The 24,789-nt window shown below is 40.0% G+C and overlaps 1 protein-coding gene across 1 annotated transcript in view; it reads right to left on the bottom strand.

Annotated features, from left to right (window-relative positions):
* Positions 1-2,591: 2,591 nt before the first annotated feature.
* Positions 2,592-24,789, bottom strand: part of TMEM18 (transmembrane protein 18) — an 89,446-nt gene continuing 67,248 nt past the window's right edge. Inside the window, 6 exon segments of the mRNA XM_057371341.1 lie at positions 2,592-3,220; positions 3,314-3,407; positions 4,260-4,314; positions 4,929-5,049; positions 5,255-5,378; positions 5,380-5,593. Of these exon segments, the coding sequence (XP_057227324.1) occupies positions 3,131-3,220; positions 3,314-3,407; positions 4,260-4,314; positions 4,929-5,049; positions 5,255-5,378; positions 5,380-5,593 (698 nt within the window). The 3' untranslated portion in view covers positions 2,592-3,130.

The raw sequence follows: 24,789 nt of genomic DNA, 5'->3' as shown, positions 1-24,789 counted from the left end.
AAACCCAAAGCAAACCAACAAACTTTGCTCTTAGTGTTTCTTAGGCAAGTTTAACTAGAGGAGAACATAGRTAAGTTTGAGTCTTGMTGAAATGTAGAAAATCGGAATATTTTTCTGACAAACACACATGCACATGAAATACAAGGTCATCCAAGACAGCCAACAAAGCTTCATTGACAAATTATGTGTGACCTACCTGGTGGCCTTCTATGATGGAGTGACTGCAATGATCAACGGGGGAAGACTGATAGGTGCCATCTACACAGACTTCTGCAAGGCCTTCGACAGCCCCACAYGTCCTCATCMCTGGAGAGACATGGATTTGGAGTGTGCACTGTTCTGTGGGTAAGAAATTGGCTGGATGGACACAAGCAGAGGATTGTAGTGAATTGCTTATGTGCAGGGGGTGGCCAGAGACAAGTGGTGCCCCTCARGGCCCTTGTCTTGGGMYTGGTGCTCTTTAACATYTTTATCAATGACATGAGATCCAGTGCACCCTCAGCAAGTTTGMAATGACACAAAGCTGAGTGGTGCAAGTCACACGAAGGAAGGGGTGTCRTTCAGAGATGTTCAGCCTGGAGAAGGCTCCAGGGATACTTTATTGCAGCTTTTCAGGGCTGAAAGGGTGCTTACAAAGAGGGAGGGACTTTCTAGAAAGGCATCCAGTGATGGGACGACAAGAGATTGGCTTTTAACTAAAAGTTAGCAATAAATTCYTCACTCAGARAAAGGTGAGGCCCTGGAAGRGGTTGCCCAGAGAAGCTGTGGATGCTRCTCCCTGGAARTTTTCAAGGCCAGGTAGGACTGGGTCTTAAGCCACCCAGTCTAGTGGGTGGAATCCCTGACCAAGGCCTGGAGATCAGAAGYAGATGATCTTCAAGGTCCCTTTCAACCCATGTTTCTGTGATGCATTGAAACCGCATTTTTGTGTTAATATTCAAAGTTGTCTCATATAACTGTTACATTTACTTATTGTAGTTCCAGGAGCCAGGGAAGGTTTTAAACCCCCAAACTCACAATTTTAAGATGCGCATCCTTCAAAAAAATGATTTTTTTTTTCTTTTTATTTGGAGCTATTTATACCTTCACATARCAATGCCTTTAGAAGACAAAAAAAACCCTGCCATCATGCTTTCTAAACCAAGTATTAGTCATCTTTTTTTCACACCCAAGACAAACTACCAAACTATTTGGAGAAAGTTTGCCTTGGATGCACTAAATAAGGCACATTGTTTTCCATTGCAAGAGACTCGTTGCTTAGCTGCTGTGAACCACCTCATTTACTGTGAATCAAATTCATAGACTTCACACTGTGGAGCCAAAGGTTACTGACAACAGGTGGTATCTCCATATGAATTGTTACAGCTTCAAGTGCATGACACTAAAACAATTGTGCACTGATATTGTTCCAGAACAGTTATCAATGGGAAAGACAGGAGCACAACATTTGTGGGGTCATGCTTAGGGCCATGTGTGAAAATTGCGCCTCTCCCCTTCCAATTGCACGAGCAAGGCTGAACTTTAACAAACCAGCCTGGGAGGACAGTATTTTATCTACATAAAATCCAAAGGGTCTGTTCCTTGGTCCTGGCGACAGCTGCCATAGTGCACCTGGCAGTCATCTAGACAGATTCTCCTCACACCTTCCCAAAAGGCACATTATTCACTAGAGCACTTGAGATTTCTCCATACGGTTGACACCACCCAACACTGCGCCAAGAATAGCAGCAGAATGATCAGACTGGGGCAACACACAAACCTGCATCTATTTACTTTGCTAATATAAAATAGCCTAGTGTTTGTAGTTCTTGATGGAGCAATGACTGGGTAAAAGAATGCCAGAGGCACAGAAAGGTAAAGAAATGGATCCAACACCAACACTTCACTGCCCTTCCAGTAAGAGCTTCACTTTCTCCCGATTTAGGACACTTGCAAACTGTATGATATGCATCTGCACTCTTCCTTAAGTCCATATCTCCACTCTTGTGAGGACTACTCAAGTAATTAAAATTAGTTTCAAAAATATTTCCTTAGCTTATAAACTTACTAGTGTTTTGCAATTCTGTACCCGAATGTTTGTCACATTAGTCTAATACCAGTGTTGTAGATCATCTTTTCGAGGTCTTAAATGACACCTATTTTAGACAGAGCTGTACATCTCCACACAGACACAACTTTTACTAAATGTGAACAGTCTCCATTGTGTTCAAACTCCTCCTCAAATGACCTTAATTCAATAAAAACACACTACCTGAAGCAAAWCTGAAGCCTTCATTTTTACCGCTAATACTAAAAAATTAGTATTTTTAATTTTCAGTTATTTCTTTTTAAAAAAGCATAAAAAGGGAACAAAATTGCACAAACATTACTTTCTTCCCTTCCTTTCTGTTCTACAAAAAACTCTCAATTTTTCATCTGGTTTTAAAAAGATGTATCTAGCAGCCTTAAAAACATGAAGTGTAAATTGAATAACTGCAGAGATAATTTTGATTTATTTACACAATCAAACYGGGAAATTTACCAAACTGGGTGTTTTTATGAGAAAAAAAGAAGGAAAAAGTCTGATTAAAAATAAATACTAATTAACATAATTTAAGATACAGTGAGTGGATAGTTTTATTTATAAAATGCCACTGGCACACAGTACACATCGGAAGTATGAAACCTGATTTATAAAGAAGTGAAATGCTTCACAGAAGCATGGATTCCTGAGGTATTCTGAATAAAATCTTTCATTTACTGTAATTCACAACACAGCTCAGTTGGCTTAAGCAGCAGCAGAGAAGAATTGATACCTAATAAGCACAGAGTAAAGATATAGTTAAAAAATACACAGGCAAATGGAAACTGGAAGATTGTGTCTAATCAATGATAACAGCCTTGGTCATGGTGGAAAACTATCTTAAACTACGGGCACAGAGACTTGTTAAGACTGGGTTTCCTAATTTCATAGCCAATTCAAATGTATTGTAGAAATCTGCTTTCACCTCGATGTCCACAGCCATGAGTTACAAAGTCCTCTTGACATCAGAAATCAAAACACTTTTGTTTCTGCATAGTCATACAAAATGATGGATTACTCGGACAGGCATTATTACAACTGAAGAAAGAAAAATAGTGTTTGGCACTTTCACTTCTTTTTCTCTTTTTCTGCTTTCCTTCTCTGCTGTAGCATCTTTAGTTCAGTCATTACATTCAAAGTTCTGTAAACCCAGGTGACCTGAAAAGTAAGTAAATTATTAAATTCAGCTAATCTACATACATTTACTTATCCATTTAATGAAAGCACCAATATGAATGAACACATACGTACCACAATTATAACAGTATTCACCAGCAGTGGCGCAGAAAATACAAGCGAAATAAACATTCCTCTTGAATCAAAGTACTGGTATTTAGAAAAGAGCCTGAAAGAAATACAATAAAAATGAGAGACAAATCTTTATTCAGTATAGTTCAAACATTCAACTTTCCCAGCAACTATTCAACATAAACACTGTACACATTGTCCTGTATCTTGGGATCACCAAGCATTCTACTGTATTGAGTCAGATAAAAGAGGCAGTCGATACTTCATCAGTTATGAATATTAACATCACTCTTCCTCTTCTTCACAGTTTTACTATCAAAAACTTACTAACATGACAAGAGTGCATCACAAATCATGCTTGCCCTGAAAAATTTGAAATTTCTTTTTTAGGTATTTTGCTTACTTGTACTAGAAAATACAACAAAAATAATAAATGTAACAAAGCTATAATTACATCATGTATGCCTGAGGTGAAACATAAAGACTTACAATTSGATGCCTGCATAAAGTGGTGTTAAACACATAACTTTCAGTCATATCAGGGAAAGACTGGTTTAGTGTTTATCAAAATAATCTATCAGTTTAATGCTGGTATACAGGTTTAGCAACACAGACAAATGTTAATGCTTTTGATACCTACAAGTAAGTATATAAAGCAGCAGTGGTATTTTTGAGAAGAGGCTCTTAACTTCAGCTATTAAACGTGAATATCAAAGAAACCGCCCCCCCCCCCCCAAAAAAAAAAACCTCTAAGTTCACATTCTTTTGGCCTTAACCACAGCACTCTGCTTTTCTCTCAGCTCGTCGATCAGTTAGTTTAGCAGCATGCACRTAAACAGATTTTGAGCAGTACAAAAAATGCACGCTATTATTATTATTTCTTATAAACTAAGTATTAACTATATTGTACTGTATCGTTTTATTCAAAAATGAAAGTGAAAACATTTACCTCCAATTCATGGCTGCTAATTCATTGATATATTCAGCGCAGTACACTAAGCCCACTATAAACAAAAGAAAAATACTAGATTCAGTATTTCTTAATAAACTGCTAATAATACATGATCTAATCCAAATCCGTGTGATCGCAAACCAAAGCTAGCAGGTCTTCYCCCAGTTAGTCATGACTACTTTGGCTAGGCAAGCTCATTGGATTCTCAGGCTGATAAACCCTGAGATAACAGAAGTTGAAACTGCAGTGTACAAGCCAGCCTTGCTCTTCCTCGTACCATTATCACGGCTGTCAGCAGGGCACATGGTGAACTTGCTTCCAAAACTAAATCTGACCATATTCATTGAACTGCAGTATTAGAACAAGGCAGAGTAGCAAGCAACTGAGTCGGTTTCTTCCCTGCTTCTCCAGTAGAGCACTTTATTGGGAAGCTGTGACATCCAGGGAAATGACCATGCAGAAACCTTATTCATCCCAGATCCTCACTAAGGCCAGAGTTTTAAGTCACTTCTTCACACATTTCTTGGAAATAACATAAGTACGTATTGATAGTCACAGCAGTTTCTCTCGCAGATAACTATCGACAGACACATGCACTGTTAGCAGAGAAACACGAACGCGTTCTCCCTGCTCAGGTGTCGGCCCCGCACGGCCCCGCGCACTCACCCATGCAGAGGAAGTGCCCCACCTGCACCCGCCGGTGCTGCAGGGACGCGCACGTCAGGAGCAAGCAGAGCAGGTGGAAAGCCGCCAGCCCCAGCAGCCAGGGCTCGGACCAGTCCGTGCTCTGCGGGCAGAGGGAACGCGGGTCAGCCAGCGGCGGGAGAGCCGGAGTCGCCGGGCGGCCACAGCGACCGAACGCGGCCGGTGTCGGTCACGGATCGCGCCCGGCAGCGCTCCCGCGCCAGGCTCGGCAAGGAGCGCCCCCCAGCCAGGGCCTCCCCCCTCCCCGCCGGACAGCCCCGCTCCCTCGCCGCCCCGCTCCCCCTCACCGCCAGCACGGCCGACAGCCCCGGCGGGCCCGGCAGCGGCGGCTCCATGGCGGCGGCGGCGGCTCTCGCGAGAGCCGCGGCTCCCCCTGCGGGGCGATGAGGGAACGGGGCGGCGGGGCCCTCATGGCCCGAGGGGAAGGGAGCGCGGTTGGTTCTGTGCTTTGGAGGACGAGCTRAGGTAGCTCCGCAGACCCCGCTGCCTCCTTCTCCCGAGGGTGGCTGACAGAAACAGCCCCGGGTTTTCGGAGCGGGGAAAGAGCTCCGTTCGCGTTTTCAGCGTTTGACGTTGGGATGCCGCCAGTGTCACCGCCTGTCTGAGCGGGCCCGCGGCACTCGGCGCTCAGGGTCGGTGGCCCAGCGCTGGAATTGGCTTTCGGTCTCCTCAGCAACACCCAGAGTTGGCTTTAACGATGGAAGTGCAGGGAGAAAAGAACCCAGCTGGGAGTTCAAAGCAAACGCCGTTGAGCACTCCAGGCAGGAACTTAGTGAAAGAAAAACACTGCTTCTCTCCGAGAAGGAGTGCCCACCGCGACCCCCACCCACCTCGAGTGGCAGCGGGGTCCGCTCCTCTCGCCACTGCAGCACAGCTCAAGGACACAGTTTTTAACTTCGGAAGTTTAAAAAAAACCTGAAACATTACAATGGAAAGACACAGATTAAACCTCTAATTTAAACCTTTTGCTAATTGCATCTAGGTTTGGAAGATTTAAGATTTACCACCTGAAGAGCATTTCAAATTCAGATTCCTAACAACTAAACCAAATCTAATCTAAAGGATTACATTTATCCATCAAGCAATACTTTAGTATATACCGCCTCATTCTTTCGTTAAGTTACTGATTTTTCTGACATCAGATGTGAAACTTTGGTTTAATTTCTTTTCCCCCAAATATTTTGAAGTGCATGTATAAGTATATATTAGATAATCTCTTMATTTAGTTTACCATATAGCCAGATACAGATCATCATTGCGACCAGAGCTCCCTTCACTGTCACACTTCTGCAATTTAGTACGAGATACCTGAAACTCAGGATTTTTAAAATTTTTGGTTTTATTTGCTTTAGGTTTTTATTAGTCTTTTTCTCAACAAAAATATATCTGGAGGTTAATCAAGGCTTTAACTTGAAATGTTGTGAAATTAAATAAGGTGAGAGAAAGGTGATCTTTTCTACTACCATTACTCTCTTTAAATCAAGACCGGAGGGGAAAAGATGTTTTGATCCCACCTTGTACATTGGAATATAAGACTGGAATAACCCCATGCAGCAATATAGGCTGGAGACTGATCTGCTGGGGAGCAGCTCCRTGGAGAAGGATCTGGGTGTCCTGCTGGACAACAAACTGTCCATGAGCCAGCAGTGTGTCCTTGTGGCCAGGAAGGCTGATGGTGTCCTGGGRTGCATTGGGAAGAGCATTGCCAGCAGGTCACAGGAGGTGATGCTGCCTTTCTGTGCAGCCCTGGTGAGGCCACATCTGGAGTGCTGTGTCCAGTTCTGGGCTCCTCAGGAMAARAGAGAYSTGGRGYACCTGGAGCAGSTCCCATGGAGGGCTACAAAAATGATTAAGWAAYTGGAATATCTCTCTTAYGAGAAAAGGTTGAAGGAACTCCCYCYSYYYRKWCWRRMWRRRAKRRMTGASWGRGARKRWRWWYRATSWMTGTCWGTMWSTAWMTGRRWGSKWKCTTTYKYWYGMWYMAKWYWSMTWYYWATTWMYTTCYKYMYRMMMRWMWKWWYYAWSYRMRTKSRYTGRAWGAWARAWAAAAAWAARARSCMAWYMRKWAAARGRATTTTTTTTCCCTTTTAACAAMTGTAAAACTTCATTTAGTTTACATAGGAAAGGATCTAAAATCAGACATTTATCTTAAGTTTATGTTGCTGGAAAAAAATGTGCCAAGGAGTAGGACAAGAGGCAACAGGCCRGAASTGATGCACAGGAAGTTYCCCCTGAACATGAGCAAGAACTTCTYTACYATGTGGATAACTGAGCGCTGGAACAGATTCCYCAGAGAKGTTGTGGAGTCTCCCTCATTGGAGATATTCAAGAACTGTCTGGACACAATCCTGTGCAATGTGCCCTTGGATGTCCTTGCTCGAGCAGGAGGTTGGACCAGATGACCCACTGTGGTCCCTTCCAACCTGACCCATTCTGTGACTTGTTGTTAGGAAAGTCTTACAACTAGTAATAAATGGTATTATCTTTTCTAAATGAGGAATGAGTGTCTTTTATTTGTTCAGTAATTAACTTCAGAAACTATCTACAATAGCTGAAGAGGTTCAGTAAAGGCAGGATGCAGTCATTGCTGTATGAGTGGGTTATGCTGGTCAGCGATGGATCTGTGACGCAGACTAGCTGAGTTGATAGGAAATTATTGGCTTACTATAGCTACAACATGCTGAACTAAAAAATTAATGTAACTTTTACTGTCATCCACTGTAGCATCAATGGAAACTTTCCTATAGGGAAATAAGAGTTGCTTCTTTAAGACTGACTGAGATAAAGTCAATAATGCTGTTTGTCAGCAGATGGTAGCAGATACGTAAGTATTGCCAGATCTTTTGTGTTCTCTTTCATTTATTTTTAGTGCAGAATGAAATGTGAGCAGAGATACTTAAAAGGCAATGAACAGATATATTACTCTTTTATAGGGAAAAACTTGTGTATTTTCTTTTTATAGTTTCTTTGCAGAGCCAGTATGCTACAATTAGATCCTAATTTTTAAAATATTCTACTAWCCATAACTATACAGTACCAACAATGATATAGAAATGTTTCTAATCTTGTTATTTTAAGTGACTTAAGTTACTCACTCTCAGTTTTCTGTKGCAAGATTCAGATTCRTATGTAATTTCCTTCTGCACTACARTATTATCCAAGCAGATTGGATGAAAGATAAAAAAAGAGCCAAATGGTAAAAGGATTTTTTTCCCCTTTAACAACTGAAAAAACTCATTTACTTTACATAGGAAAGGATCTAAAAACAGACATTTATCTTAAGTTTATGTTGCWGAAAAAACAATCTGTCTKGTAAAAGCCTACAAATTGTAGGGAATCCCAAACTTAAATGCTAAATTATGTTCCTGGTCACAGCCCTACATGCATGTTTGCTAGCAGCTCATACTTGGCAGTACTAAAAACCATTTGGAAGTGCCTTTCATGCATCCTGCTGAGAGAAATGCAACTTCCATTCTCCAGAAGATGTTAGAAGGTTGTAAGTGAGTGAATGGGGCAGCCCCTCACTTCATCAAGGCAAAAATATAAGGTTTACACCACCTGTAGGGGTTAGTGACAGGTATTAACAGCCCAGTGTCTGTGCTTTGCAAGGATCCCACTGCTGGGTTCTGCTGTGGAATAGGGACTGCTCATCTCTGCATCCCCTGCCTGTGTCACAGCCTGCTCCTGTGGAGTTGTGTGTTGTACTGGGACAGCCTTTCCAGAGCTTCGGGAGGCAGGAACCATTTCCCTATGAAAATAGGCTGAGCCTGGGAGAAGAGTCTGGATGATCATTGTTGCTGTGGTCACTTCCAGGCCATCATTTTWATCTGGTCTGAAGATTTTCCTTACATTCATAGTTATGCTCAAAAACTGTCTTAAATTTGCATYTGCTTCTCTATGMAACTGAAGTAAAYCTGAGTCTGGTACTCATTCTAATAMATGTTTCACTGAAATCCTTCACTTTCCCTGTCCTTGCCATTATAAAACAATTATTTTTGAGTGCTTCCATTATTTTTTGCAGCTGCTGTCATCTCTTTATCTTTTCATAGTACCAGCTTTTATTGGTTATGATGTGCTTAGAAAATAAGAATAATAATCATAGTGCTGCAAAGATTTCTTTAGAAATAGAATTTAAAACTGACTGTGAATTGTTTTATGTATGTAATTTGTTCATTTCAGGTTTTAGATGATGGATGCCACTTCATCTAAGCTTGAGGTTACCCCTGCTTTTGAGAATGAGTTTGATTGAATGACCTTCAGAGATCTGACCTACATTGCTCTGTACTTTTGATTTTCCAGGATATGGACTGGGACCAACTGTCCTGGGACAGGGGCTGAGGGAGCTGGGCTTGTTTGGCCTGGAGAGGTCTCCAGGGGAAACCTTATAGTAACCTGACAGTGCTTATGAGGAGCTTGTAAAGAAGATGGAGCCCGGCTCTCCTGGTGGTGTGGTGTGAGAATGAGGTTCAATGCACCAAAAGTGAAGCAAGAAGTTTGGGCTGGTTTTAAGGAAAAGCTTTTTCCTCATGAGGACAATCAAACAATGGAAAAGGTATCCTAAGACGCGGGATGTCTCTTTTGTTGAGATTTTCAGGACTTTTGGRTAAAGCCCTGAGCAACATGGTCTGGCCTCATAGTGATTCTAGCTTTGAGCAGGAGATTGAAATAGCTTTTTAAGGTCCCTTCCAACCTGAATTATTCTGATACAATAATTCCATAATTTAAAAAGAGAAAAATCAACTATTTAGTAGTGTTCACTAAACAATATTGCTTTAGTCTGGAAATTAAGTAAATACTTTTGTGTGGTTTTTTTCACAATCATATTCCCTTAACTTTATCTCTTTCATCCACTTTCTGTCAGGGCTTTGTTTCCTCATTGCAGAGTAGCTTCAGGCATCTTCAGGTTTATTTTTCTTCCTCTGCTATTCCCAGACAGTATACACAGTCTGAAATGCAAATGTGTTTTTTCTTCTCTACCTACTAACATGACCGCCTGTTAAATTATTCCACTAATCCCAACAAAGATCTCAGAAYTCTTTCAAAGCCCTACTGTATTCTGGCAAAGCAACCAGATTTAATTTCTGTTGAGATCTTTGTCCAGTTAAGGTAGAAGAGGCCAAGCATAGTTGCAAGCAAAAAATAGTCCTGACAATCTCAGATCCTGTTCTTAGTTACACACTTTACTGTCTCTTTGTCTTCTTCTGAAGTGTTCTTCTCACAGAATTGCTGCATTGATTGTTTTTCATCTCAGAAATACCATCTTGTATCGTTCCATGGGATGGTATGGAAATTAAGCACCCCTACATTTCTCTGATGTGTGACTGCACTGCACCCAACACATAATGCTGTGCACCTAAGTTGCAATACAGCTATTGTAATRAAAAAGGCAAGAAGGAGTAAAAGTATCTGGGATGTACAGATTYGTGGCAACTTTCGTGATTGTTTTTGATCTGATTACAGAACTTGATATCAGCATTGTTTTTTTTTGCTTCAGGGCATGCTCTTAAGGCACATCTCAACCATTCCTGCCTGTCATTCTTAGGGGAAGTACGAGCTGCATGGTGCAGGGAGAAACAGGAGGAGGATCAGGAGCTGGAACAGACAKTTTTTTGAACATTGTTCATTGTTCTGAGACATCTCAGCTGTTTCATCCCTGAGACTGAACACTTGATACAAATCTTGTGCTTTGAGGCTCTGGCTGCTTCCTGCTTATCATCTTTCTCTAATGAATGAGGAATGAAAGATGGAAAAACTGTGATAATTCAGCARGAGACATCCAAGAGCTAGAAAGCCAGCACATCCATGTTTTGATCCTGAAGCTATCCATGGTCATTGCATTTTCGTGTTTTGCCTATTCCATCTCCTCAGCAGTCCATAATTCTGTTGGCATAGTTGTCCAAATGGCTCATACCATCTGAGCACTTTAGTTAAGATTTGATTTTTTTGAAATAGAAATTGACACGGACAAATTATATACATTCAAATACAACAATAATTGCAAAGATGTAAACATACGTTTAACATGTGACAATATTGAATTAGCACCTATCAGCTCCTTTCTATCTGTGAAAGCATATGACCTGAGAATATTCACATGTTGAAATTTTCTGACATAGGTGTGGGAGCTCCACTGCAACATCTTGTATCAGAAGAGTTGAGAGGCAGTCATTTATTCTCCTCCAGCTTTTTTGCAGGAGATTTTTCAGATTCATAAGTTGTTCCACGGTGATGTTTCCTCATGATTGGTGGGATGTGTCTCTAGCTCTATTCCTGACTGAATGGGGGTGTTGCTGTGGTGATGATATTTTGAATTGTTCTCATACCATTCTTCAACATGTGATATATGKATTTTAATTCAAGGTTGTCTCCTGTAATAGCACACCAGTGCTGACAAATCCTCTGTTGGGAAGATTATGACAGAGGTTTTAGATACTATTCTGTACATGGATTTTATATGACACTTCTGTGCCAGAAATTTCTGTGGAATCATCAGAGATTTTGAGTTATGAGGATTTCTAATTTTTGTAGGTGTCTCTGGTAGGGACAGAGATTTGCAGCTCCCCTAAAAGCTGAGATGTCATCTCTCTACAAGGAATTTTCCTGTGGATAGAAGCTTTGAGGCACTGGAAAAGGAAATGTATGAGATAAATCAGAAAAAAAAWTCAGGAAGGTAACACACAGCATATCTGGAAAACATATGAGAAAGGTCAAGTTGCACAGATTCCAAGTCAATGATGAATACAAGAAGGAGACCACATAGGACATTTTGGGCAAAGACTAGTGTTTAGAGCTGCAGATGAAAGAATTGCAGACCTAACTCCTGAATTCTTAGTTGCAGGCCTAATGTTTCCAATTTCAGGATTGTGTGATATTTGGACAGTGAAACACATCAAAAAATTTTTAATTCCTGTTGGCAAAGAAACACTGTCATGGGCATGGTTGTTCATGGGGCACATTGAAGACCTGTACAGTGCAAAAGGTAATCAGTTTCAAATTGAGGGTTGTGGAGTTTAGATTGAAATAAGAGAATTCAACAAGAAATGTGTATCTGTCCAGTAACTATATCCTATACCTCCTTCCTGGAAAAGTATTCTACAACTGGAGATCCYTTCCTCCAGCTCCATCCTCCCATTTTATTTTCTGTGTCCAGTCCTTCCATGCCCTSCTTGTACCATAAACAGTACTGCCAGAAAGTGCAGTAGTAGCCATTTRTTTAAAAAAAAAAAAWTWAAAAAAAAATCCCCTGCGGTGCCTTTTGGTGGCATACTGGAAAATACAAAATGAGAAAGAAACAGACAGCAGAGGAAGTACAATGGCAAAATATGATAACACCTGGGGCACCACTAAAAATCTATTCTAGGGCATGCATTATCAATTATAGGACTGCTTCTCTGTGTGCTTGACCCCACACACAGCTGTATGAGCTATAGCAACATTCACTCTTTTGCAGTGCACATTGTAGCATCCTTTCCTTGTTACTGCTGTTTTCTCTGGAGTGGAATTAAATTTACCTTGCTTAACAGCATTGTTTGTGTGTGGCTTCAAAACAGACTCTCCTGGCATGTTGCCAGATGCTGCGTTTACATGAGTATGGGTAACACGCATTCACAGAGGGATGAGGAGAAAAACTGTTTCATTGTTGTCCTAATGAAAACGAATAAATGTATGATCATATGAAAATAGCTGCTCTGCCTTCCTTGCCCCCTACCCCTGCAGTCAAACTACTGCATGGCTTCACTGTGTCATTAGCTGTTGCTAGGTGAGAGATGCTGGCAGAGATTTTTTCCTTTGCAGACTCCTGTCAGATCATTCAACCTCACCATGAAATTTTTAGTCCTTTCCGTGACTGAATTCACCAGAGTAATAAAGTCCTGACAGTGTCAGAGTGGTGACCCTCTGTTAGCTACCCTTCTTTTTGTTCTCCTGAACAAAATGGTGTAATGGTGGTATGAGTTCACTTACATTGATGGGTTAAATACTGTGTTAAAGTTGTCCTCTTTGGAAGTAGAAAGACCACATACATGTTTTTTGTTTYAGCTAGCAGTTTGCAGTGGTGATCACACCAAGAGGCTGCTCTGGTTTTTTGGTTTTTTTTTTCTTTTTGGAAGGTCCATAAGCTTGTGACTGGTCTCCTGTTACTTTTCTGATCATTTTGGATGTCCTTCAACTACAGAGGAAGGACAAGACATATAAATATTTCAAATCTGTTGCTTGCAAATAGCAGGAGGACTTTAGAGTTGCTGAATTCTTGCTTTAAAGGCTGTACTTTGTGTCCCCAGTAACCCTGGAACTCTGGATTGCATCTCAGTGTGAAGCTTTCTGCTTAGATCAGGAGAGAAACCACAGTGTGTGCACAGGCTGTGTGCCCAAAGTGTGCTCCTTGTTACTCCGAGCACGGATACTCAGCACATCCATACCTAGGAGAAATGATGCTGCTCAATAAACCACTAATGTAGATTCACCTTAACTGTTCCAGTTAAGTGTGTTWTCCTTAGTTAATTAACTCAGAAATTCATTGTCACTGGAGGAAAAAAAGGCTTCTGGARGCAGTCTGAGGAAGAAAGCCAAAGGCAGAAGGTTGAAGGAATCTGTGAGACTTTCCTTCCACAGAAACATTCAGAGAGGTATTTAATATAGTCAGTTTCTGTTTAAATTGAKGGAATTAAATACTTGTCTCTGTGTTTCATAGTTTATTTTATTTGATCTGTTTAACATATAAAGGAAAAATCAAAATACTGGGTTTAGTATCTGTTAACTACTAATGTGCTTTTTTTTTTTTTTTAGATATCAAGAGCATTTTTGAGGGCTTACCTCTAGCTTTGGTGGGGTGTTTTTAGTGCTATTATTAGGCCAAAGTTGTTGCAAGAAAGCCTTCCTTTTATGGACAATGGACTTTTATGAACTAACTGGTACAGAATTTCTGTTTGTCAGTGTCCAGTAGCAGATTCCTAGGGAAGAATATAAGAACAGGACAATCAGATAGTGATATTTTCCCAATAAATTCTCTCTATAGCTTGCAGCTCTTTCCTTTTGAATATTGAGTGCTGGAAGAAATTTTCTGTGATTGACATTTGAACTGAAGTTGTTAAAGGCTCAGTGCAGARCATTAACCAAATCCTGGGGAATGCCGGAAACAGGTCTAAAGAGTGTTGGTGTACAAATTCACGTGCAATAAACCCCTTATCGATCAGCTTGTCTGGCTGTGAGTCCAAGGGCACTTCAGGCGCTGTGGAAGATGAGGAACTGGCAGCCAGGATCTTTCTCCTGTCAAAAAGCAGCGGCAGGTGGAGCTCTGACTTTGCTTTTCGTCAGGACATCGCTGTTTCAGGAGCACTGGRGCTGTATTCCCAACACAGGCTTTGAGCAACATTCAGATGAAGAAGTTTGTGCTATAGATCCTCATATAAAAAGCCCAGCACACCTCTTTAAGTGTATGGAACAGCGCTTATGCTTCCCGCTGGCGTTAATAATTGCTCTTTTAGCCCCTACTGTTAAATATACTCKGTGGGTACAAAGATGCTGCAGGCTTCTGGACCCTACTTATTTAGGGAAAAATGCAGGCAGGAATCCTTTACATTAAGGGTTAGGAAAACAAAAAATGCCACCAGTAAGACTTAAAAACTGTTTTGAGCATCTCTGTAGAAACACTGAAAACAGTTACCCTTTTTTTTCTGAGTGTCTGCTATGAGCCAACACCTATTGCAAGTGTGTGTGTTCCATGCACAGTCTGCTTCACTGTGCATGAGAAACAGCATCTGCTTCGGTCCATTTGTGCTGTGTCCCACAGCTGCTGCTGCTACCAGTATGAAAAGGAAGTCTGTATTTGRAACATGGGAGCGCTGGTTATGAGGGCAGTAGCCAAGTGACACTGAGCTTTCTAGCCATGCCATACACACTAAACTAATCACTCACTGTGCTTACCTAATAGTGCCCTAAGCTAATGACATGCTTTTACTAAGAACAATTTCTTTGTAGTGTATTTGATCACTGCTACCTTCTAAGTGCATTTATTAACCTAAGAATAATTTGATATTGATGAGGATAGATAAATTAGTTCAGAATTCTGAGTGCTGTGGATTCTGCCATGCTCTCTGGTGCAACTTAAAATGTGGACCGCAGTGGCTCTTCCTGATGTCTTTGTTGAGGCTGGGTCTGGCACCTCAACTAGCTGTACAGAAGTGGAGAAACTATGTGATAATGTGGTGGATAGTGGTATCCTGGAATAAAATTTAGTTTCACAAAATGACTTGACTTTCTTTCCAAGAAGAATGGATATAGTATTAGGTAAGCAGTTAATCCTCCTTTATTTTCCTGATTTTGAATATATTATGCTTAAGTGTTTGRCTAAACTAGGTTTTGGCCATCTATTAAGTGAAAGCAGATTACTACAAAGAGGTGCTGTTTGGCTTGTGTTCAGAAGAATCCAAGTTCCTTGTATTCTTTAGACACTCATGATGATGGTGTACAGAGAAAYTGCCCTAAAAATGAACGGAGTAATTCACGTCTTCTGGACACGGAAAGTGTTGGTAGAGCATGGGTTAGCATGCTGTACACAGGGAATAAGAATTAGGGTTTACTGTGAGGATAGGCATGTGCCCCTCCAGCTTATTGAGATGCCTTTGAAGATTATGGAAAACCCTGTAAGTCTTGCTGAATTCATGTATATATTGTCAGTGGGATTAGTGCTGAAGTACAGCCTGACCTTTCTGTATGCCATCTCCCTGTTCAGGTAGTGTTCTGSTAGGCAGAAAAGTTCAGCCCGAGTGTGTGCCCAAATATAAGCAATATGCATTTATGGGGAAAAAAAAAATCCTAGAACAAAGTGCATCTGAAAAATGGGACCTGAAACTTGTATTATATAAAGTTCTGTTTGGGTTTTTTTTCTGTGATAGTTAAATGTTTGTTTTGTAAATTGCAGAACAGTGGTTTTGATTTCGCAATATTAGCCTCCTGGAAAACACTGCTGTTAATGACTCCTGGTTTGAAGAATCCTTTGTTATTAATAGGGAAAATCTGTGTTAGTTGCAAGCACCAAAGGCATGAATAAAGTGTCTGGTTATAGATATTAAAAAATGGACTTCTTTAGGACTTCTAATTAATGCTTCTGTGTAAAAAAWTAGATAAATAGAAAAACATTTGGTGGAACATATCTGAATGATACTGACTGAAGTAGGAAGTTATGAGAAAAACAATGGGATTTTCAGGTCTTCACATTTTTGTGGGAAACTATGAACCATTTGGCGGTGGTGTAAAAAGAAACCCCGTAGTAAACTAAAAAATAATAGTAAGATAGACTGCAGTTCCATTATRTTGACATCATCTGGAAGCAATCTTAGTGATAACCTGTATATTGTATTTAATGGATTCACAGTGTAATGTTTAATGGGAGRTGCAAAGCTGAAACAATTTTATTTCTTAAATATACTGTGTTCAATCTGAAATTGTAGTAATTAAAATGTTTAAAACCAGATGGAGTTAAGATATTTGCTACATGTATGACAGTGAAAATGAAATAATATCTGATAGGTAATATTAAAGGAAAACTCAAYATCAAAGGAAAATTTTAGGAATGGGAAATTGGATTGCAATGTCAGAAAATAAGAACTATTGACTTAYTGTATTGATTCTTGTAGAAATGTGTATGTTCAAGTCTGTGCACTTGGTGTTCTCTGCTAACAAAAAGGTTTGAGAGAAAAGTGCTAATTACAGAAAACACTTTATTCTTACAAATGTTTGCTGGAAATAAGTGCTATTAATTTAGGCTGTACTAATAAGAGGCTTGACAATAACTGTTGAACGGGGCAGGATGACCAAAAGCCTTGAAGGCAATTCACTTCTATAGGAATTTTTTGCAAGACCTGGCCAGCTCTCTGATTTTACTTTTTGTCTCCCRCTGTTCTCTTTAAGGAGATCAGTTTGGGGATAAATGTAAGGAGGAGGACTCTTGTATAGGGCATTCTCTTAGTAAAGACTTAATGCACCTTTTCCAGACAGATGAGTAAGCAGCATWTCCCAACTGATGTTCCTACCCAGTCAGGGTGCCAGGGATATTCATTTTTCCATAGTTTTCTATGTATTTGAAAGCAAAAAATTGATCGTACCTTGTTTAGTTGTCCATCTTAAACATGTATTTCTAAATATTCGAGAAGTACTGGTCTAGAGAAATGATGAGTATAATTAGGGATTTTAAAAATGTCACTGTTCCCTCACAAGGTGTTTTTTAATTTCAGTTGAATGCTATCAGTGTGGCATTTCCACTTCTGGATATTTTCAAAAATTAAGAGTACAGGGCTCTGAGCAACATGACCAAAACTTGAAGTCAGCCCTGATGAGAATAGGAGGTTTGATTGGATGGCCTCAATGGCCCTTTCTATTGTAAATTGTTGTGTTATTGTAAAGATTCAGTTTCAACTATTAAAACACCTYTTCTATAAAGCACAAATCAGTTCTATTCTGACAAACATTTGGTATAAGGCATATATAACATTTTTTTCATAAACAAATACTCTAAGAATTTTTCTGCTTGAGTTGTTTGAATGAGAAGAGTCATTTTTGTATAGTTATCTTTTTCTCCACCTTGATGATCAATAGTATTTCTTGAATAAGTTTTTTTTAATGAAAAGACCTTTACAGCCAAGTCAATACCCATGAGTCTTCCYTTGTTAGTCATGAAATATTGCATTTGCTTTCCATCCATTTCTTAATTATTGTACCTTTGTCACCTGTTTTTTTCAGAATTAGAGTATCTGAGAAGGGGTGGGAGCAAAGACATGGTGAGGACACCATGCAGCCTGAGGCCCTTCCAGGATCAGATACCAGAGGAGGAGGAGCTGGCATGGTGACAGCCATGATACAGCTTCTTTTGCTTTTAAACAGGTGTTGTGCCAGCTTTGAGAAAATGCAGGTTTTGATAATGCTGGTGAAATGTGTYGTGATAGATGCCTTCCCATAGGCTCATTTCAGCAGCTGATCAGACACGAGGCATCGGCAGAGTGACAGCCCAGTGTGTGTCAGTTCCTCAAAACACTGGTAGATTTTAAATTTGTATAGAGCCTAGACCCAGGTCAAGACATTCCAAATCCTTCAAAATCTAGGCTGAGAATTCTTGGCATAATTTTAGAAAATGAGAGGCTTTTATAATAGAAAACACATTAACCAGGAAATGATTCTGTGGCAGTGTTTAAGCAACACCTCTACTGAAGTCAAATGTTGCCATTCATAAAACTAATAGCAAAGGCTGTTTAGGGTTACACTTAAGAATTACATTTTAAAGGCTGTTATGAGAATTGAAAATTATTTATATAAAACATTGCAATATTAAAGCAGAAGAAATAATTCAAAAGCTAAGTCTATAAAAGCTGTTCTGATAATTTTTTGTCATAAGATGAAGTCGGTTGCTAGCTCAGGAAAACTTACAAATTACTGTGTGTTTTGTAGTGTTATCCAGTGTCATCCAAAGGCTAACAGTACAATATAAACATATAGTGAGACAATGACAGATTGTAATTACTAATGTTTCATCCTRAACAAACCCACGCAGTCTCTTCTTTCCTTGTAATGAGAGGGTAGTTCAGAATTTTCTTGGTGAGGASAGCACATGCACCAAGTTATCTGTTTCTGATAGCTTGCCTAAAGCAAGCTCAGTGCTGTAAAATTTGAAACAGAAAGCTATGGAAAAAAAAAAAAAAACCACAGAAGAGGAGATTAGCACAATGTGAAGAGCTGGCAGCTATCCAGTTGTCTACTGTGTCTGGTATTCACAGCACCCCAGTTTCAGTGGTTGCATCACTGTGAGTCAGATTAAGTCATAARGCATTAACAAGTGATTGGATTTTTTTTTCCTAAGATAATTTTAATAGGGTATTGAGGATGGGATGCTGTTGTGATTTAAGGTTAATGAAATGTACTTTATCCAATTAAATGTAGTGTAGCCAGCTCTTCATTCTTGCAGAGGGAACATGGATTAATGTTAGCTGTTGAAGTTTTTACACATTCTGTCTGATACTAGACAGGAATGTTTCATTCCTAAAGGAGTTTAGAAACATAGGAAGCACTAACACATTTGGGGCAAGATGAAGAGGAAGCGACAAAAGCCAAGTGCGGCATGCAGCAAGTGAAGAAAAGGAAGCAAAGAGAAAGCATTCTTAAAGGACCATGACAAAGGGCCTAGAAAAAAAAACAGAACCAAAAAAAGCCTGAAACATCAATGGATTAAAACTAGCTATCCCGTGGGTGATTTTCAAATATATGCAGTCCTCCAGAGCTGCCAAGTACCAAAGAGAAGAGGTGCTTTAAATGGAAAGAAGCTGGGTAGGAGGATATGGCCTTGACCAGTATGACCCACATACTGCCATGTTGCAAGATTTTTCCTTTGTCACGATGAAATTGACACTTTTGGAAACTTTCATTTTGTATCATCATTCACTTTTCCATGGTCAAGCATTGTGGTGGGTTGACTATGGCAAGATACCCACCCAGCCACTGTCATTCCCACAGCACAACAGGACAGGGGGACAAAATAAGATGGAAACCTCAAGAGTCAGGATATAGACACGGAGATGGATCACTTAGAAATTACTATCACACACAAAACTGACTCATCTTCAGGAAAAATAATTTACTGCCCATTTGAGTTGGATGGAGAGAAATAAAGACAAAAATTAAAACACTTCCCTTCTACCTCCTTATTCCCAGTCTCAACTTCACTCCTCCTTTCCTGGCTCCYCTATATCCTTATTTCCACACAATGAGCAGTACAGAGGGATGGAAGTAAGAATTGTAGTTAGTTCATGATACTTCATCTCTGTTCCTCCTTTCTCTGTGGGCAAGGAGAATAACRCACCCACAGTGGGTACAAGGGGGATACAGGTCTCCTTTTGAAAGCTAAATTGACATTGGTATACAAAGAATTTTCAGTTCAAGGTTAAAAAGAGGAGCAGAAAGAGGAGTGTGGGATAGATCAGCAAAGAGAACATTCTGGTACACAGCTGAAAACATGGAAGGGGTAAAAAAAAACCTGGGCAAATATAACACTGCATTTGACAACTAGTGCAGCTCTGGAACACATTGTCCCAGAGAAGGAGGAAAAGCCACACAGCACTTTAGATGATTGCCAGCCAGAAGAGAACTGTATAATTAGAAAATTACAGCTAAGGGGTGCTTTCATAAAAACACATATTGGCAACATTTCCCTTGCCAAAAAACTCCCAAATTCATCCTTGTAAACAGTAGAAATCTTAATGAAGAAGAGTAGGTGCTGCTGAAGGTTGGGAATTCTTGTTACGCCAAATTAGAACAAAGGAGTTTTCCATTTAACCCCTGGGTGTAAGATCTGGGTGTAAAACTGATATTGCCTGGTATTGTACTGCATATAACTCCAGCTGTGGTCATTTGTACAAGAGACACCTAAAAAGAGTCAATATTGCTCACTATGCTGCTGATGTAGACACTGTTGGAATACTTCAGATGGCACTTAASGCGTTTTTTCAACTGCAGAGTCATGCCCCATGTAATTTCTTCTGGCTCCTGAGAGCTTCATGGCTAGATTTTTAGCAAAGAATTGTCTTTTCTGTGATTTTGTTGGACATACCTTTCTGGAAAGAAACAAATGTCTTTTCTTTAAAAGACTTTCTGCTGCTGTTGTGCCCTTTCATGTTGTTCTGGTGTGCAGAGAGGATGTCTTGGGCTCTTTAGCATTATCAGCCACAGAAATTCTTATTTCTGAAAAGGGTAAAGAAGGAAGGTGGGCATGAAGAAGGATTAGGGGAATGCCTGGCATTTCCAAACGTGCAGGAGATGGCTATGAAAAGAGCTCATAGAACACTATACTTGACTATTTAGGCATACAAAAGTCTTTGAAATCTAGGCTAGAGGTTCATATCTAAAGTTGCAGCTTGAAAAAGGAGTCCAACTGTTTTAGTACTGCCTGCTTCAACTGACCAGAAGATGAAGAAAGGAAGAGCATATTATTGTAAAAGGGAGAACCGGTTGTCAAAGGACATACATATCTCTGAAGGATACTGAAAGGCACTTTGTCCACATGATCTGTCCATGGGAGCACTTCTGTATAAWGACATTAAGTGCAATAGCACTACATGGATGGATAAGAGGTGATATGACAAGTTGTTTCTGAAGTATCACAAACTGTTCCTTGAGTTGTTTTTAATACCTACGGATAGAAAACACAGCTTTTCCCTGTTACTGCAATTTTATAAAAGCATACATAAATGTTTCCCTGTTTCTTTCATGGCCATCTTGTGCATAATTTCCSCCAGCAGAAAAAGCTGGTTGTGCATTAGTTCTGTGCTGCTCTGTTAATGTGACTCATGTGGTATTTCAGACTAAAAAATGTGATACTATTTCCATCCTTTACTGGAGTAAGAACCTGCAACTAAGCAATATATATCACAGCTGCTGAATTGCAGAGTTATTGGTGATAACTYGAAAGCACAGAACTTCTGAGTATTTTGTTTTACAAAGTCCCTTTTGCAGTTCATCATGCATCATGCATCTATGCATCATCTGGAAAACTGAATAGGATGCAACCGTTGCATCTGGTGAGACTGACGATTGACATGGGCTGTCCTTAATGGTCCACAAGTTTTCAAAGACCCRTTCCTCAAAGAACTGGAGCATATATGTATTAAATAAAAAATGTAAAAATTTCAAAGTGTTCTGTTTTCAGTCATTCAAGCTGATAATGTTAATATTGAGATGTCAGTGCTACAGTGTCAATATGGCTGGTTAATTCAACTGTTCTACAAATGAAGTTTGTTTTTGTTTTGTTTTTTTTTCTTTTTTTTTTTCTGGAAGATGTACTTATGATCATCTCTTTTTAYATATACAATGATCTGTGTGAGTTTATACACCTTGTCAGGAACTAGGCTTTCTATACATTTTTGAATTGGAAATAATGGAGCTTGACAACATGTTATAAACCAAGGTTTTATTGAGGCAGTGGGAAAGATAAGATATGACATAGCTACATGGAAACTCACCCAGTCCCCAAYAGCAAACGCAGCATCCTTAGTGATGCTGTGGCTTTGGTGAACTTCCAGGGACACTTGGTATTGGAGTCTCTTGTCCCAGCTGCCAATCCTGCAAATGACTTTTTCATGTGCATAGGAATCATGTCATCCCCTGGCTCCACTAGTGGTGCTGTGATGTGAGAGAATCCTACCTGAGAAGGATGAATGTGGGTGAATAATGAATAATGGGGTTAGTATCCTGTTTATGCTGCCAGTGCCAGCCAGAGCAGGCTATTGGCATGCTGGTTGGGGCAGGGTGTCACCAGTCTGGCTGGGCTGACTGTACTGGTTGGGGCAGTGTCAAGAGCTAGGCTTTCTGTACACTAAAAGAAAGTATAAGTTCTCAATTCCTTGTCAATGCTTAAGCCAGCAATTCATGAGAAACAGTGTGTAACAGCGTTAGAATAGGGGCACCACCAGGTAAACTGCTCATTAGTAATGGGAGATTATTTTGGGTTGCTTTTCAATACTTGTAAATGTTTTCCTTATTTTCTATCTACCCTTCAAGTACAGCACTTYTTTAATTCTGATACCTCCTGAATCCTAGCATGTGTAGCTGACTTCCAGGGACTGAATCTGGAGCTCAGAAAATYCTTGCCAACTTCCCATCTGGAAAAATGTATTGATGTGTTTTTTTAGACCAGCTGAGGGAAGAGGTTTCCTAGGCACTGTTATAACAATGGGCCAAGTGTAAGATTCCTACCTTAAAAAAAAAAAAGAACAAGCAAGTGTGCCATAAAGGACTGTTAAAGAATCAGACTGCTTAAAAAAAACTGTTTCAATCAACTTGGTTTTGATTGCAATTCTGATAGTTTTCTAGATGCAGATGTGCTCTGATACTAAATTAATAATTTTTCAAGGAAGCTGTAAAATAGCATAAAATATTTTTAGATTTTTTTTTTCTTTTTAAATCAAGAATTAATTTCAAAGAATCTAATACAGCCTATGCAACTGGGTCTTGGTGTGATTTTATGATGATGCTCTATTGCTGATCATCTACTTTATGCCCAGAAATGGGTCCTGTAGCTTTAGGGTGGGTCTGGGGGAGGGAACCTGGGAGCTCTTGGGTGGGTTCTGTTCAAAGCCTCACTCCCAGCAAGCTCAGGTACTGGGTGGTGGGGTTACTTGGTTGCTTTATCTGGCTAGATTTTTCTTAGTTGGGGCAAGAGATTTCTTTTTTTACTTTTCTCTATACTGCTGTGACAATTCTTTGGCAGCTTTTGTTGTTTTTTCTTGGTTTTGGCCCAAGATCAGGCAGTCCCTGGGAGCTGCAGTGGTCGCTGCAGCCTGTGGGGAGACACCAGAGTGACCCCACCTGACCCCAGACCTCAGGAAAAGCTGAACTGACAAAGGACTCCAAATCCACCAGCTTCGTCTGCTGCCAGGAGACCAACTTGAGAGGCTCACCAAGTTCCCATCTGGTTTTTTTTCCCCAAGATGCTGTGTGGACTTTTCTTCCTTCCCTGAGACAAAGGCTTGTCTGCCATTTTGTTCTTAATGGTCAGCAGATTTTTTTCCCCTGGCACTGTTTTTTTTTCAATTTTGTTCTGCTGTGGGTGGGGGTACATGTGTGGAGKAAAGTTCTGATGATTCAATATCTAACAATTAATTCATTTTTTCCCATGCCATGCAAGCACCTTGTTTGTCAAGTAAACTGGTTGTTGGGGGCTGTTTCAAGTTCATCCTGTAAAATTCATTTCRTATCAGCAGGAAGGGACKGCTGAAACCCTTTYCTTTAGAGAAAACGTTCATTTCAGAATGTTTTCTCCCAAATTTGTCCCTAAAGTGAGACAAAGTGCAATGACTAATCTTATTTCTCATGCTCCTGATGGGAACAAAACAATGTTTTATTTGCCATCTGGGATATTATCTTCACATGGACGCTTCAGGATGATAAGCTAGACAGCAAATACGTTGTATAGCATCTACTCCTCTGGACTGTACTCATTTAGCTGAACACCAGAAGTCTAAAAGTTTGTAATCTGAATTTAGTGAGTAACCTTCATCTTTTCATGTACTCTCCATGTAAATACTCCTCATCTCCAAAAGACACCATCTCGCTTGTATAGATCTAATTTAGGATGAAATGGAGAGAGATTTTGTAGAAAAAGCTTGAATCATAAAAACCCTTTTACTGATGATCTATGGCAGCTGTTTGGCACAAAAGCACTTTTAATATTCTGTGCAGGAGCTAGGTTAGTTGGGAGCAGCTATGTAGTGTCCCTGAATCTACTGTGTAATAGCTTCCCTAACCCCAAGTTAATTCACTGACAAACTGTGGTTAAACTGACATTTAGGATTAGGTTGAAAGGAATTTAAGGTAAGCAACTTGCCATTACTCCTGCAAAACACTTGTAAAATAAAGAWATGCGCATTTTTAGGAGGTATCAAAAACTTGAAAAATAACAACCTCATATTCATGATTCATAAAACCACATTTATTTGTTCTAAAATTGAAAGTTAAAAGAAAAAAAAAAGATTTATATATTGATTCCACCATCACCAGAATGAAAATAATGAGGTGTTAATTTGGATGTGAGAAATGTTTCCAGTTCTGCTTCAGAAAGCATTATTAAAACTTGATGGGAGYTAATGGCAAGCACAGGCAGCAAGTACTAATAATGCTGGAGACCTGGCATAATCAAGTGGTAATAGCTGCTTCCAAAGGGATGTTTTTGTCTTCTCTGCAGGGCTCAATTTTCTATCACAGACAGGAGGAGAGCATCTGAGCAATAGGAGAGCTCAGCCTCCCAGGCATGACAGTTGTGTCTGCTCCTGCCTCCAAGTTATGCTCC

This window comes from Malurus melanocephalus, unplaced genomic scaffold (genome assembly GCF_030028575.1).
Source record: "Malurus melanocephalus ecotype Western Australia unplaced genomic scaffold, MMel_1.1 scaffold_6, whole genome shotgun sequence".
Taxonomy (NCBI): Eukaryota; Metazoa; Chordata; class Aves; order Passeriformes; family Maluridae; genus Malurus; species Malurus melanocephalus.
The sequence above is the reverse complement of the archived record's forward strand: the minus strand, read 5'-3'. Positions and strand labels throughout refer to the sequence as shown.